General features: G+C 48.9%; 1 protein-coding gene across 2 annotated transcripts in view; it reads left to right on the top strand.

Annotated features, from left to right (window-relative positions):
- Positions 1 to 5306: 5306 nt before the first annotated feature.
- The window catches only part of L3MBTL2 (L3MBTL histone methyl-lysine binding protein 2), an 18086-nt gene continuing 7489 nt past the window's right edge, over positions 5307 to 15903 (top strand). Inside the window, exons 1-8 of one of the 2 annotated variants that reach the window (XM_082420607.1) lie at positions 5307 to 5449; positions 7704 to 7938; positions 9231 to 9364; positions 10657 to 10780; positions 11565 to 11644; positions 13200 to 13317; positions 13715 to 13849; positions 14134 to 14222. In XM_082420607.1, coding sequence (XP_082276733.1) covers positions 5426 to 5449; positions 7704 to 7938; positions 9231 to 9364; positions 10657 to 10780; positions 11565 to 11644; positions 13200 to 13317; positions 13715 to 13849; positions 14134 to 14222 — 939 coding nt within the window. In that variant the 5' untranslated portion in view covers positions 5307 to 5425. Of the gene's footprint in view, positions 5450 to 7703; positions 7939 to 9230; positions 9365 to 10656; positions 10781 to 11564; positions 11645 to 13199; positions 13318 to 13714; positions 13973 to 14133; positions 14223 to 15903 lie in introns of both variants that reach the window. The other variant, XM_082420606.1, reaches the window with a different exon arrangement.

The following is a 15903-nucleotide window of genomic DNA, read 5'->3' as shown; positions in this document are numbered from 1 at the left end:
GCTGAAGATTGGAATCTGTGGCATATAAATGGCATTTACAGCATTAAGAATGAAAGACATCAGGCTTCCCTGGTGGCTCAGTGGTTAAGAATCCGCCTGCCAATGCAGGGGACACGGGTTCGAGCCCTGGTCCTGGCAGATCCCACATGCCGCAGAACAACTAAGCCCATGAGCCACAACTACTGAGCCTGCGCTCTAGAACCCACGAGCCACAGCTACTGAGCTCGTGTGCCACGACTACTGAAGCCCACGCGCCTAGAGCCCATGCTCCACAACAAGAGAAGCCACCGCAATGAGAGGCCCAGGCACTACAACGAAGAGTGGCCCCCGCTCTCCGCAGCTAGAGAAAACCCGTGCGCAGCAAGGAAGACCCAATGCAGCCAAAAATAAATTAAATAAATTAAAAAAGGAATGAAAGACATCACCTTCAGTGAGAAGTAAAGAGAAAAGAAGCAGGTCCAGGACAGAGCCCTGGAGATCACCATTACTTAGGGTTGAGGTAGAAGAGGAAGGCCCTGCAAAGGAGAGAGTATTGGCCAGAGGGGCAGGAGGAAAACCAAGAGGGACCCAGAAAGGACAGTGTTTCGGGAAGGATGGAGCCATCGGTTATGTCCGATGCCACTGAGAGAAGAAAGATGTGGCTCTACATCAGAGAAGCTGTACTTGAACTTGACAGAGTGCTTTTGGTGGAGTGTGGGGACAGGTGGAGAAGTGAGGAGAAGCCGAAGTGGAGGTAGTGTGTGCAGACAATTCTTTCAAGACATTGGGGAGTGGAATAGCACCATGGCCGGGGACAGAGGAGGTGATTTCAAGGGATTTATTTGTATAGGATGGGTGACACATGAGCACATTTGTGCTGTTACTGGGATCTGACAGAGGGCGAGAGATTAATGATCCCAGAGAGGCAGGAACAGTGAATCACAGAGGGAAGCCCCCCAAAAGAAGGGAGTATATGAGGTTGTGTGTAAAGGCATGGCTCAGACCAGCCAAAAAGCAAGCAAGGCCCAGGAGCTCCACTGCAGAAGGAACAGCCACACTGTTCCAGGGTGGCCACTGTTGCTTAGCAACCTGTGTTTAATAAGATGTTTCAACTGAATTCCTAATTAACCGCCATTTCAACTTATGCTAACAGTTTCTGTCACTGTGGGGTCCTGCCTCAGCTTCCTTCCCTCCCCCAAAGCCTGGTACTTTTGTTTCTTTTGTTGAAATGCGTGAAACTGGAAAGCTCGGGTTTCCGCTTTCCTCTACTGTTAATGATATATGCATTAAGATGTGAAAAATAATACATCACAGAGAAGATGGATTTAGGGACTCTCATTCGGTCTTAAAGGGAGGTTGTCAAAAATTGCAGGATTTACATCTCCAGGTCAGGGCTCTCTGGTGAGCTCCAGCTGCCTTCTTGCCCTCTTGGAGGCATGCCAGACCAAGCAGAATTCTTAATTCCCTCTATTCAGCCACCCAAACTCACTTATTCCTTGTACAGTTTTTAACCACTACAGAACATGGTCCCACCATCTACCCATTTGACATGTTTACCCAGAGTCATTCTGGATTCCTCCTCTTCCAAACCTACTCCATACAATTAATTACTGCCTCCAACATATTTCTCAAATTCTTCTACTTTTCTGTATGCCTTCTAAGTCTGCCCTGGCCCAAGCCACCATCGTCCTTCCCCTGGATCAGTCCAGGAGCCTTCTAACTGGTCTCCCTGCTGCTTCTCTTGACCCACCTCCAATCCATTCTCCACACAGCACCCAGAGCGTGAGCTCTTAAAACATAACCTGAACAATTTACTCCCCTCCTTAAAACCTTTAAAGTTTTCCCATTATATTCTCCCGCCAACTGGAGCTGTTTACCTCCCTCTCTAAATTCTGTGTCTGTGCCTGGAATGACCTTTCCCCAGCAACTCTCTTCTCCTAACTGGCTCCTCATCCTGCAAGTCAAGGCCTTCTCCCCACACCCCCTCTGCAGGTGCTCCCTTCCCTATTCTCCATCACAGTGCCCTGCTAATTTCCTTCTCAGTTGGAACTAGATGTTTGTTCAGTTTCCACTATCGCCCTGCAGGAGGCAGTAAACTCCATGAGGACAGAGCTGTTCACCTGTGTCTCCTCAGTGTCCAGTGTGGTCCCAGGCACAGAGTAGGCACTAAATAATATGATGAATAAGTTGATTTGTTTGCTAGGAGCAGATTCTCTGTCTGTGAGATTCATGGCTGTGCATTTATAAAATTAATAAAAGTTTAAGCAACTCAAAAAAGTTATTCTTCTAGGTAGGTTTACTCTTCTAGTTGCTGCCACCTAGCATCTAATAGGATGATAATAACTACCATTTACTCTGCCCAGTATGTGGCAGGCACTGCACATTTATTATTTCTAATTCTTACAAAAACCCAATGAGGTGGTCTTACTCCTATTTTACAAATTAAAACTCTGGGGTGTATATCCGAAAAAAAACGAAAACACTAATTCAAGAAGGTACATGCACCCCAACGTTCATCACAGCATTATTTACAATAGCCAAGAAATGGAAGCAGCCTAAGTATCCAGCAACAGATAAATGGATAAAGAAGATGGGGTATATGTATACAATGGAATATGACTCAGGCATAAAAAAGAATGAAATTTTGCCATTTGCAATAATATGGATGGACTTGGAAGGTATTATGCTAAGTGAAATAAGTCAAACAGAGAAAAACAAATACTGTATGATATCACTTATATATGGAATCTAAAAAATAAACTAGTGAATACAACAAAAAAGAAAGAGACTCGGGGGACTTCACTGGTGGTGCAGTGGTTAAGAATCCGCCTGCCAATGAAGGGGACACGGGTTCGAGCCCTGGTCCAGGAAGATCCCACATGCCGCGGAGCAACTAAGCCCATGCGCCACAACTACTGAGCCTGTGCTCTGGAACCCGCGAGCCACAACTACTGAGCCCGTGTGCCACAACTACTGAAGCCCATGCTCTAGGGCCTGTGCTTCTCAACAAGAGAAGCCACCACAATGAGAAGCACACACACCGCAACGAAGAGTAGCCCCCGCTCGCCACAACTAGAGGAAGCCCGCGTACAGCAACGAAGACCCAACACAGCCAAAAATAAATAAATTTATAAAAAAAAAAAAAGAAAGAGACAGATATAGAGAACAAACTAGTGGTTACAAGTGGGGAGAGGAAAGGGGGAGAGGCAAAGTACTATGTACAGATAAGTAAGCTACAAGGATATATTGTATAATATAGGAAATATAGCCAATATTTTGTAATAACTATAAATGAAATATAACCTTTGAAAATTGTGAATTACTATGTCGTACATCTGAAAATTATATAATATTGTACATCAACTATACCTCAATTTTAAAAACCTTTGTTGAAGAAACAGGGAGAAAAAAGCAGCAGCCTGTTGTAGTCCTTGAAGTCTCATTAACTAGCTCTTTAGTCTTTGAGCACTTAGTGTATGCTAGGCTCTGTTTTTGGCTCTGGAAATACAGCAGAGAACAAGACAGACTTAAGTCCCAGCCCTCATGAGGCTTACATTCCAGTGGCAGGAGATAGGCAATAAACAAGTAAACTAATGAATGAGAACATTTCAGAGAGAAACAAGTGCTACAAAGGACTGTAAAATGGGGGAAGAGATACAGAGTGAGGGGAGGGAACAACTACTTTAAATAAGGTCCCGGACGAGGTGACTTTGAGCTGAAATCTAAAAAGATGAAGATCCATCCATGAGAAGAGCCATGGAAAGAATACTGCATACAAGTAGGACAGCAAGTGCAAAGGCCCGGAGGCCAACGCAAGCTTGGCAGTCAAAAACAGAAAGAAGAGGTGAGTGGATGGATGCAGCGAAAGGTAGAAAGGATGGTACAAGAGGAGGTTGAAAAGAAAGCTGGGGCCAGGTTATTGTCGATTGTTTGGATTTCATTCAAAGTGCAAGGGGAAGCTATTAGGGGTTTTAAGCAAGAGAATGAACATGGTCTGGTTTGTGATTTTAAAAGATCACCTGCCTGGATTAAAGAAGATGAAGATTCAAACCAAGAAACTAGTTGGAGGGCTGCTGCAGTGGACCAGTGGCTTGTATTAGGGTGGTAGAGGTGGAGAAATAGAGGATACATTTTGGAGGTAGAAGAACCAACAGGGACTTCCCTGGTGATCCAGTGGTTAAGACTCCACGTTCCCAATTCAGGGGGCCCGGGTTCTATCCCTGGTCAGGGAACTAGATCCCACATGCCACAACTAAAGATCCACATGCCATAATGAAGATCCAGCATGCCGCAACTAAGACCCGGTGCAGCCAAATAAATAAATATTTTTAAAAAAGAACCAACAGTTTTTGTGGATAGCACAGATATGGGGTTGGAGGTAGAAAGGGTTGAAGAAAAGAAAGAAATCAGAAAGACTTTCACATATAACTGGTGGACCTCAAATTTAGAAATATATTTAACATATGGTGAGCCCCACTTATTACAGTTAGATTCTCAGTTAATTAGAGTACAGCATAGCATAGGGAAAGAATTTGGACTAAATCTTAAAGTCCAATCCTGTGTGATGTTAGAAAGTGTCTAAACCCAGAGCCACGGTTTCCTCATCGTCCTCATTTTTTTTTTTTTTTTTTTTTCCTTTTTGGCCGCACTGCAGGATGTGGAACTTCCCGGACCAGGGATTAAACCCGTACCCCTGCAGTGGAAGCGCAGAGTCTTAGCCACTGGCCACCAGGGAAGTCCATCCTCATCTTTAAAAGGGTGATTGATTGTCCCTGATTTGAGATGTTTGTAAAGCTCTACGACAGCACCTAGAACTCCGAGTGTGTAAGGAGGTTGTGGGAAATACAAGAGGAAACAGGCAGAGAGCCACGTATCTGAGTTTTTTTTCAGGAGATGGTGATGTAAGAGGGAGTTCTGCAGGATTTTGAGCATGCGGGACATTTACAGCATTGGGCATAAGAGTATTCCAGTTTCTGCCTGAACCGGAAAAGAGTCTCTCTGCTAGCATCCCCGCCCTAGCGCACCTTAAATTTCTGATCAGGGAGAGTGCGAGGTTATTCCTGGCGCCTGGACAGTACCTATCTTAGGTATTCAATAACTGTTTAATGAAGAATGGAGTTGGAGTGATAGCAAGAGGTTGGCGTGGAGAAACGAGAACAGTCCGCGCGAGCCGCCGCAACTCTAGGGCCAGGGGATTTTCACGTCGCTATAGCAACGCCTCTCACTTCACGCGCACCCAGGGGAACTACAAGTCCCGTAAGCGTCCGCGGCTTCCCCCTCTCCCGGGGAGGAGGGGCACAGGGGAGCGCCGAACCGGCTTTACCTCTTTCCTGCAGCGTGATTGGCCCGCGGCTCTGGGAGGCGGCCAATGAGTGCTCTCGGAGAGAGCAGCGAGGCCAATATGGCTTCCCGCACCTGGTGACGGTTGAAGAAACTGTGTTGTCTCATGGAGAAGCCCCGGGGCGTCGAGGTGAGAGGGAGAGGACTTCTCGTGACTGGGAAAGGGAACCCCGAGAGCCCCGCTCGGTGGGCCCTTCTTTAGGCCTTTGAGCGACGCCTGGAGGGTGGAGGGTGGAAGGATGGATAAACAGGTAGTTAGGCTGAGCAGGGCCGGAGGCGATTGGCGTTTCTTTTTGCTCCGGTTCTGCTGGGGCCGAGTAGTTGAGGGAGGAACAGCCTCCCTGGCCTGGGGAAGGGGAATCGGGTTCAGAATCTGAGAGCTCCTGAATCTTCCTTCTCCTCCTTGTCTTATGGTGGTGTTCTTTAGGGACTATGAGGCCTGTCACATCCTGGTGGGAAGTAAGGGATGATTAAAGTTTAATAAACTCTCCGTGTCCGGAGCGTTCACGTGCGTTATCTCCCAATATACTCAACAGCCCAGTGTCTCGTTTTCGTGGTTCAGGTAGCTGAGGCTTGGAGGGGTGGTGCGACTCCCCAGGAGGGTCACAGGGCTGTAAAGTGAAGGAGATGGGCACTAAGTCCGTCAAGTTCCAAAACTCTACCAGGTTTGCTTTTTCCACTCTACCACCACCTATAACCCACGCATCCTTTAATCATTTGGCTTCTGGTCACCTTATATTTGAATTTCCTTTCTAGCACATTTGCATGTGTAGTTGTAAATATAAAGTGGAATCGCTCAAAAACTCTATAAGGGTAAAGGAAAATAATCATACAGTGGAGAGTAAGAATGACAGCTCGCAGTTTTAGAGCTGTCACTAACTGCTGGAAATGGAACTAGGCTTTGCATGTCATAGCAGCATTCACAGCAGTCCTCTAAAGAGGGCTTGTTATTATCTCCATTGTACTGATGGAGAAACCAGGAGCAGTAAGGTTAAATATCTTGCACAAAATCACACAGGTAATAAGTGGAAGATCCTGGATTCAAGCTCAGGCGTACCTGGTTTGAGAGCCCATGCTTTTAACCAGTAATAATCGCCAACATTTATCGAGCACATGCTGTGTGCAGGTCACTGTTCTGAGTGCCTTGCCCGTATTAACCCTTACTCCTCCCCCAAAGCCTATGAAATAGGTGGAATTGTCCTCATTTACAGGTGCGGAAATTGAGGCATTGAGATTGACCTGCTGCAGGTCATACGGTAGGGATGGTAGTAACTAGTAAGCAGTAGGGATGGTATTGGAGCCCTGGCCTAGAGCCCAAATTCTTCACACCTTTTCTACAACATGCCAGGTAGATTTATATACAGTATCTCATTTACATTCCACATCCTGGAGCCAAATATTTTTCTTATTTTATAGATGAGAAAATTGAGACCCAGAGAGGTTAAATGACCTGCCCAAGGACCCACAGCTAGTTAGGATCAGAGCTGAGTCCAAAGCTATTGTATATACCACAGTGCTATAGCTAGCATGACATTTGCCTCCGAAATCCTCTTTAGGGCAGTCTGGGCCCCAAATTAACTTTTGTCTGACTTAAGTTGTTTTTGAGTTGAAATTACTTTGGTGTACATATGCTGAAGGGGGAAGAATGAGTTTCTAAAATACATCTTCCCCAGAAAGTCTTCATGAGGCACTTTGCTTAGGATATTTGCACATCAGTGTATTCTGTTTGAATTATGGTAAAATGTCATCACTTATAAATTCCACAGAGGGACCTTGGTGAATTCCTAATACATGTTTTCTGTCTTGCTAAGGTATTCTTATTCTTTTTTTTTTTTTTTTTTTTTTTTTTTTGGCTTCATTGGGTCTTCACTGCTGCGCGCTGGCTTTCTCTAGTTGCGGCGAGCGGGAGCTACTCTTTGTTGTGGTGCCCAGTCTTCTCATTGTGGTGGCTTCTCTTGTTGTGGAGCATGGGCTCTAGGCACAAGGGCTTCAGTAGTTGTGGCACGTGGGTTCAGTAGTTGTGGCTTGCGGGCTGTAGAGCGCAGGCTCAGTAGTTGTGGTGCACGGGGTTAGTTGCTCTGCGGCATGTGGGATCTTCCTGGACTAGGGCTCGAACCCCTGTCCCCTGCATTGGCAGGCGGATTCTTAACCACTGCGCCACCAGGGAAGTCCCTTAGGTATTCTTCTGATTTGCAGTTGATAAATGTATAAACAAGAGTAATGATCCTGGTGTTTGCAAAAGGGGTATTTGATTCTGCCTGCCACTTGGCCCAAAAGTGTTGACTTGACCAAGAACTGGAAAGGGAGTTGACAACAGATCTGCAGCTTCCCTTCCCATACACTAAGCCAACCATAATTCCTTCTGCCTACTTTTGTGTCACTAGGAGACTTCAGAACCAATGGAGGAGGAAGAGGAAGATGATGATTTGGAGCTCTTTGGTGGCTACGACAGTTTCCGGAGTTATAACAGCAGTGTGGGCAGTGAGAGCAGCTCCTATCTCGAGGAGTCAAGTGAAGCAGAAAATGAGGATCGGGAAGCGGGGGAGCTGCCCACCTCCCCCTTGCATTTGCTTAGCCCTGGGACTCCCCGCTCCTTGGATGGCAGTGGTTCTGAGCCAGGTGCCTTCAAAGTGTCCCCTGAAGAGGGGGAGGTTTCAGAGGCTGTGGAGGAAGAGGGGGATATAGGCCAGGTGGGCAGAGCTGTCCAGGTGTGAAGGGCTCTTTGATCTGATGTCTAAGGGGTCAGATGTCTAAGGCCCTGGGAGAGAGCAGAGGCACCCCAAGTATCCCCAAGGGTCATTTCCTCTGCTGCAGTCTGATTTCAAATTGTGATTTCATTCTTTCTTACAATTAATATTTATTCAGCACATATTAGATGCCAGTCATTAACATGGTGCTTCTTTTGCGTTTGTCCTGTTCTCTACATATTGAGACTATAGGACACCTAAAGTCATCTGGTTACTATCTGGGAAGGGACAAGAAATAGCTTGTGGGTTGGAAGTGAGAGGGGGGAAAATACAGAATAAAGTGACCTCCGGGTTAGAGGGTTAGGGTAGGGGTAGGCAGATGAGAATTCCTCTGAATCATCTGGAAGCCAGTTGGCTTCAGAGATGTGATGCTTACACAGCTCCTGGACCCCTGTGTCAGGGCCTCCAGTGTGGGGACTGCCTGTGAAAATGGGGAGGCTAGATGGTCTGTGATGACATTTCTGTCCCCTGGTCCCTTTACTCTTTAGAACAGGAGAATCTAATACTCTTTGCCACTTGTCTCCTTTCCATTCATCCTGTCTTCTCTTCCTTTCTCCCCTTTCTTTTATCTTTCTCCCTTCTATCTTCTTCCAGCCATTCTCTTAGAATCTTAGAACTTTAGAACTGGAACGAGCTATTAGAGACCATCCAGCCCAGGGGTGCTATCACCTGCCTGCACATTAGAATCACCTGGGGAGCTTTTAACGAACCACAGATGCCTGTGTCCCACCACAGACCAGTTAATTAGAATCAGGCTTGGGCATTTTTAAACGCTCCTCAAGTGACTGATGTGATATCAGGGATGAAACATTGATCTAGTTCAGTCTCTTTATAGATGAGAAAAAAATAGGCCCACAGAAGTTAAATGATATGGGTACGTTTTTTCCTTCTCATTTTCCTCTTTGCAAACTTTCCAACACTCACCTGCTTCCCCAGTCATCCGCGTGGGTTTTCCTTAGCCCCACCGTTGACACATACAGCCAAGGGGTGCTGAGGAGCTTCAGGGGTACACGCCAAAACCGCCTCCTTCTATTCCAGTTCTGTCAGCCTTAGGGGGCCTGGGACTCACCTGATGAATGCAGTGCCCCAGGTTTTGAAGGGCCCATCATTTTGTTTGATTTGGGGTGATGATCAAGGGAGTCATGTGCTAAGTTCTCTTCCCAGCTGTCTGTGAGATGTGTGGTATCGTGGGTACAAGGGAAGCCTTCTTCTCCAAGACCAAGAGATTCTGCAGCGTCTCCTGTTCTAGGAGCTACTCCTCCAACTCCAAGAAAGCCAGTATCTTGGCTAGATTACAGGTGAGAGGCCATCAGTTGGAAGACCCTTCCTGGGGCCCTGGGTGCTGAGACAGGAACAGTCAGCAGACTGGCCTTGTGTTTTCACAGCACCGGTTCTCAAACTTGACTGCACGTTGGGGTCACCTGCAAACCTTAAAAAATATTGATGCTTGGGTCTTACTCCCAAAGATTCTGATTTAATTGGGGCCGAGTGTAGCCTGGACACAGGGCCTTTAACGAGCTCCCCAGGTGATTGTCCTGTGAAGCCTGATGTTTATGGGGGTCGCAGTGCCAGCTCTTCTGCTTAGTGCCTCATACACTTTGTCTCTCGCTTTGTGAGATAGTTACTGTTATTTCCCTCATTTTGCAGATTTTAGTCAAGGCATAGAAAAGTCCTTCTCAGTGAGCTAATAATGGTATTGTTTATAACTATAGTTTGGGGATACTTGCTATGGGCTTGGCACTCTCAGTCCAACCAGTGACCCCTAAAAAATGAATTTTTAAAGATTCCAATTTTAAAGGCTCAAAAATTTTTACTAACTTGCTCAGAGGTACACAAATAAAATTGAAGAGCCAGGGTTTGGCCCCAGGTCTGTGTGGAATTTAAACCCAAATTAAAAAAAAAAATTTTGGCCTCGCCTCACAGCTTGCAAGATCTCAGTTCCCCGACCAGAGACTGAACCAGTGAAAGCGCCAAATCCTAACCACTAGACTGCCAGGGAACTCCCTCAACCCACATTTCTATTTCACTGATCTCTTTAATAAATTCTCTGGGCCTTTCTGATCAGTACTTAAGTTACAAATTACAGACCAGATCAGTGGCCTTTCACTTTGGGGGAGGATGCCTTTGAGCACCCGACAAGCTATGGACTCTCTCTAGAACATTCATGTATGTTCTAGAGAGAGTCCATGGTTCAGTTCACAAGCCCCTTGAAGCCCATTCTCTGCCATAAATTTGTAGGAGCACCAAAGGAAGGAGATGGCTGAGAGTTGACGACACCAAGAAGAGGTTCCTGGCAGAAGCGGGGCTTAAAAGATAGAAAATGTGCCCCTCCCTGCCTGTGGCTCTGCCAATCCCCCGCCCCTCTCCAGCTGAACAATAGCTAAGTGCTTACTGAGTGTGGGCACAATACGGCAACCCCCATCCTTGCAACTCCCCTCTGAGCTAAGCATTATCATTGTTATCATCTTGATTTACAAATGAAGAAACTGAAGTGCCAAAGAGGTTAACTGGACCGATGCCTGATTTAAACCTGTCCAAATCCAGAGCCTTGTTCTTAGCCTTTAGGCTACACACTGTCTCCTCCCTCCAGGGAAAACCACCTACCAAGAAGGCCAAAGTCCTGCACAAAGCTGCCTGGTCTGCCAAAATTGGAGCCTTCCTCCATTCCCAAGGGACAGGACAACTCGCAGATGGGACACCAACAGGGCAGGACGGTAAGACTGCAGGGACTGGTGCTCAGGAAGCAGGTTGGGTGCAGTGCCAGGACTGGGGTGGCCCCCCAAGGAGCGAGGATTGGAAAAGGTGGCCAGCTAGAAAGTGCCGGCCCAGGCTTGCTTTGGATTGTATCTTCCTCACCTGGTAATTGTGAAATTACCCCCAGAAGATCCCTCAATCACTCTTAAATTGCCAGGACCCCTACTCTTGATAATTTAAAAGCCGAGGATTAGCTTCTTTTGTTTTGCATTGCCTTTAGCTCTCTGGCTTCTGTTTCCCTGGGGCAGTGGAGACCCAGATCTTGTTTGAAGAAGGGTGATGGGATAAGGGAGGAACCTTTCTCTCTTTCTGAGCTCGTGTAGCTATTTCTGAGCAAATGTAGGCATGAAGCGACTGCGCTACATGGTCTGAGTTTCTGACCGATACTGAGCTCCCAGCCTCAAGGGTTGGAGGGGCCTAGGTGTGTGCACCTCCCACCCATTTAGATTGGCTGTGGCCAATGAGAGGTTGGGGGCGGTCTGAGGAATTTAAGCCCAAGGGTCTTTGAATTTCCGTCTTTCTCTGGGGAAGGAAGACGAGACATTTTCCTCTGAGTTTCCTCTACTCCTGAGACTCTGGCAGCCTTTGGATAAGGCCCTCCGCCGTCCTGATGGCCGCTGCTGGGGCAGGTATGGGGTGGGGAAGGGACCTGCTGCCCCTGCCCCTCAGGCCCAGGGTCCTGGAATGGCTGCTGCCGGAGCGCCCAGCTTCGACCCTTTAACCCTCTCCCTCTTTGCCCCGCAGCACTGGTCTTGGGTTTCGACTGGGGCAAGTTCCTGAAGGATCACAGTTACAAGGCTGCTCCTGTCAGCTGCTTTAAACACGTGAGTGCCCTGGGGATGAGGGGAGGGAGGGCAGGGGTCCTGAGTGCTGCCACCGTCTCACCCACCTGCCTCACAGCGTCAGCACCGGGAGAGAACAGGGTGAGGTCTGGGTGCTCGAAGCCCAGCTTTGCCGCTCCCTCCAGCTTACCTTTCTGTCCACTTCTTTTTCAGAAAGTCCTCCCACAGACCCTCAATGAGAGCTTCTAGCCCCTCTGAGGTTCCCCACTTCGCTTATTTACATAATGGCACTTTGTGCTTTGATATCCAAAAGCAAACTTTGAGAATCTCTTTCTCCTTTTCTCCCATTTTTAGTGCTTTCCCGTTGAAAGCTTGGTGCTGTGAACTGCCCTGGGCCCCTTGGTTCCCGGGAGGCCAATGTGGATGCCTCCTGGAGCCCCTTCTAAAGGCTCCCCGACTCCCTGTCACTGAGAAACAGCAAAGGCTGAGACCTGGAGGGCTGGGCTTGGAGCGGAAGAACTTGGCAGGCAGGCCTGAGCGGTGGTCTCCTGCAGGTGCAGAGAGAAACCGAGGGAGCGCTCTTGTCTTTCAAGCCAATTTCCTAAACCCAGGAAATCCGGGAGGAGGCCTCTTTAAACCCACTTCCTAGCCTCTAATTTCTGAGCTGCTACTGAACTCTGGGGAGGGCGCTGATCAGGGAAAGGTTGGCCCTCCATGCAGCTTAACTCCTCCTCTCCTGTCTGGTTGCTAGTGAAGGTGCGCATCTTTCCCAGTGGGGGGAGCTCTTTGTTGCCCTGAATTCTCTAGCAGTTCAGGCATTTCATTGCGGGGAGTTGCATCATACTTGCACTAATATATCTGCCTCGATATGCTCTGTAAAAAGCCCACCTGAACGTGCCTGAGCAGTATAACTGCTTCTGGGTTCTGTGATGAACCCAATCCCTCCAGCCAGGGAGATGGAATGGGATACACTGATGGGCTGAAACCAGGGCTGAGAAGGAAAAAAGGAGAATCTCCCCAAAGGAGACCCAAAGTGCCACTGGCAGCAAAGTAAGGATTAGACACTGGGGAGGCAGGCGCAAGCAGTCCAGTGCTGTCGGGGGCGTGTTACCAGGAGGAGGAGAGGTGGAGAAAGGACGGGCCAGAGCAGCGGGGGGGGGGCAGCCGGCTCTGTGACAGCCAGCCTGGCGACAGCTGCGATACCAGGGGTCGTGCTCCTAACGGCCCAGGTTGAGTGACGACTGAAAGGGGTGCTACTTGTGCTGGGAATGGCGCCTGGCACGTGGTGAGGGGGAGGAACTGCTAGGTGGCGTGACTGTCACGCAGGCTGGCACAGCCATGGTGTGCCCGAGAGGGTAACAGCCAGGAGCGGCCCTGTAGAGCTGAGCACCCAGGACCGTCTGACTCTGGGTCTCTGCCCAGCCCCACCCCCACGTCTTGCCCGTCTCTTCATCCCTGGTCCCCGGCCTGGCCTTCCACACACAGGGAGTGAGGGGCGGCGCTGAGGGGCGGAGGAGGAAGGACGCAGACTCTCGCGAGGCCCCTCAGCCAGCCGCGCTCCTCTGCCAGCCCCCGTGGCTCACTGTCCCCCTTACAGGTCCCACTCTATGACCAGTGGGAGGATGTGATGAAGGGGATGAAGGTGGAGGTGCTCAACAGCGATGCTGTGCTCCCCAGCCGCGTGTACTGGATCGCCTCGGTCATCCAGGCGGCAGGTGGGTGTTCCTCCGGCCGAGGCGGGGTCGGGCTGGGCAGTGGCATCTCCCGATGGACAGGCAGTGGTGGAGCAGAAATCGGCTTCATAAAACAAACACAAAAACCCGCCTGCTGGAGCTTCTGCCTCCCTTCTTGCTGTTCTTCTATCTTGCCTACCTTAGCGGGGACCACAGAGCTTGGCGAGTTTGGAAACTCCCATTTTTTAAGTTCATTCCAGGGTTGATCAGGCTATAGAAAATTCTCCCTACTGTGCTGTACTGCTTTCCGAGTACGTGGCATGGGTTTCTTTTTACTCTGGCTGTTGTGGAAGGAGTTCTTGAAATAGGCAGCAAAAGTCCTGTTTAGGCTGGAGAAGAGCGAAGGCCTAAGAGCACACCTCTCCCTCCTTCTTCTCAGGGTACCGGGTGCTGCTCCGGTATGAAGGCTTCGAAAATGACGCCAGCCACGACTTCTGGTGCAACCTGGGGACTGTGGATGTCCACCCCATCGGCTGGTGTGCCATCAACAGCAAGATCCTGGTGCCCCCGCGGAGTGAGTTGACGAGAACGTTCCCTGTCCTGGTTCCTGCGGGGCCCTTGGGAGCAGTTAGACCAGAACAGAGCCCACCTGCCTCCTTGCTTCCTGTCCTGCCTTGTCCCAGAGGCCCCCTGGCAGGTCCGGGTTGGGGGAGTCCGGTTTTATAAGATGGTGATTGCTGGCCTGAAAAGGCAGAAATAAGTTATTTAGGCCCCTCTGCTGCTCTCTGGGGCAGCTCTGGTGCCCCATCAGTGGGAGTGTTGTCAGTCTGTACTCAGGGCTCTGCTCTGTCTCTGCAGCCATCCATGCCAAGTTCACCGATTGGAAGGGCTACCTCATGAAACGGTTGGTGGGCTCCAGGACGCTTCCCGTGGACTTCCATATCAAGGTCTGGCGGTGAGCCCTGTGGGTCTCCTAACTGATCTCCTTCCTGCCCCTCTCCCGTTTGATCTGTCCTTTGTGCTATTCACTGGAGTATTTTTTCTAAGACTCCCTTGCTTAGCAATCTTAGCGGCTCCAGATTTCCGAAGGATGGAGGGTGGGTGTCGTCTGCCTTCCCGGCCTAACAGCCTCCTCCCTGCTCAGGCTCTGGTCCAGCCACGTCGATCATGTTGCTTTGTCTGCCATTTCTTCTTCTAGATCCTTACCTTTGCTCATAGCATTTTCAGGAGCGTTCATTCAATAGATTTTATTAAGTACTTGTTGTATACAAGGCACTGGAAATATGGAGAATGTGGACCCTGCCATCTGGGACTGTCCAGTCTGGCAGAGGAAATGAAGTCACACCCATGAAAAGTTATAAAATAGCCTTGATTTTGAACCAGAGATGTGCCTCAGAATCATCTGTGTGGCATTTCATTTTAATTTTAAAAAATTATTTAGTTTTTTAACATAAAAAATCATACACATGGTAAAAATTCAAAGGGATCACAAGGATATGCAGTGAAGACTTAGTCTCTTCCCCCTTTGTATGCCAGGCCTGCTGTTGTGCGGCTTGCTCACATAGGTGCCTGGGCCACATCTAGGGTCTCTGGGGCCCCTGACCCGGATGCCCACACGTGTTGTTCTCATGTTGCTTGGGTAAGCATCAGAGCAGCGAGCCAGGGGGATGCAGGGCAGGTACCACCGTGACATGTGGCTGAACTGGTCTTGTGGCCTCAGGACGAGCAGGTATTGAGGGAGGCTTTGTGGAGAAGACGGCATTTGAATTCTACCTTGATGGGTAGGATGTGGGCGGGCATGGAAGCCAGCAGTGGAAAATCAGATGGGAGGGTAGTTGGGGCCATCTCACCCAAGGCCCCGGATGCCTGGTGAGAACATTGGCGCTGTGGGCCTTAGCTGGTCTTCAATGAGTAATGGTTCCAAGCACCTCAAAAACAGTTTTTCCCTTATTTGAACGTACTGGGTAGTACTCATTTGCTATTCATCTCTCTATATTTTGTTAACTGTCATAGTCTTTTCCACAAAACTGCAAGCTTTTTCTCCTATATTTCCCATAGTACCTTGCACAGTGGACAGGGTTGGCGACTGAAGATGAGCTGGCCCTAGTGTTAGGATGAGGCAGATGGCTGTGTGCAGGCCACCACGAGTGTCAAGGTGGCCTCATCTCTGCTTAAATTAAAAAGAGCTTGATTCTGGGTGGCAGAGCAGGGCTCTGCGTGAACAGTCAGCAAGCACACACTAGCTGTCACGTGCCCAGTCCCTGCAGGGCATGCGTACAAAAGCAGCTGCCTCTGAAGATTGGGGGGTGGAGAGGATAGAAGGGGTGGGTCTGTGGAGGGAGCTCAAATCCAAATCCAATCCCTATATGGTAATCCAATTCCGCAGTATGGTAAGTGCTTCGTAAATGTTTCGACTGAATGCCCATCAGCCAAGGTCAGGTGTGTGTGTGTGTGTGTGTGTATGTGTATGTGTATGTGTGTGTGTACGTTGTCGAGAAAAAACATCAACTGAACACTACCTCCGTGCCTAGTCTGTGCTTGGAGCTGAGAATGTACAATAGAAATGACTCAAACCTAGCTTCTGCCTTTACAGACCTTGAGTTCCAGTGCGTGACCTTAAACAAACGA

The sequence above is a fragment of the Balaenoptera physalus genome (assembly GCF_965194825.1).
Source record: "Balaenoptera physalus genome assembly, chromosome: 13".
Lineage (NCBI taxonomy): Eukaryota > Metazoa > Chordata > Mammalia > Artiodactyla > Balaenopteridae > Balaenoptera > Balaenoptera physalus.
Note: the sequence above shows the minus strand (reverse complement) of the source record. Positions and strands in the feature narration are given on the sequence as shown.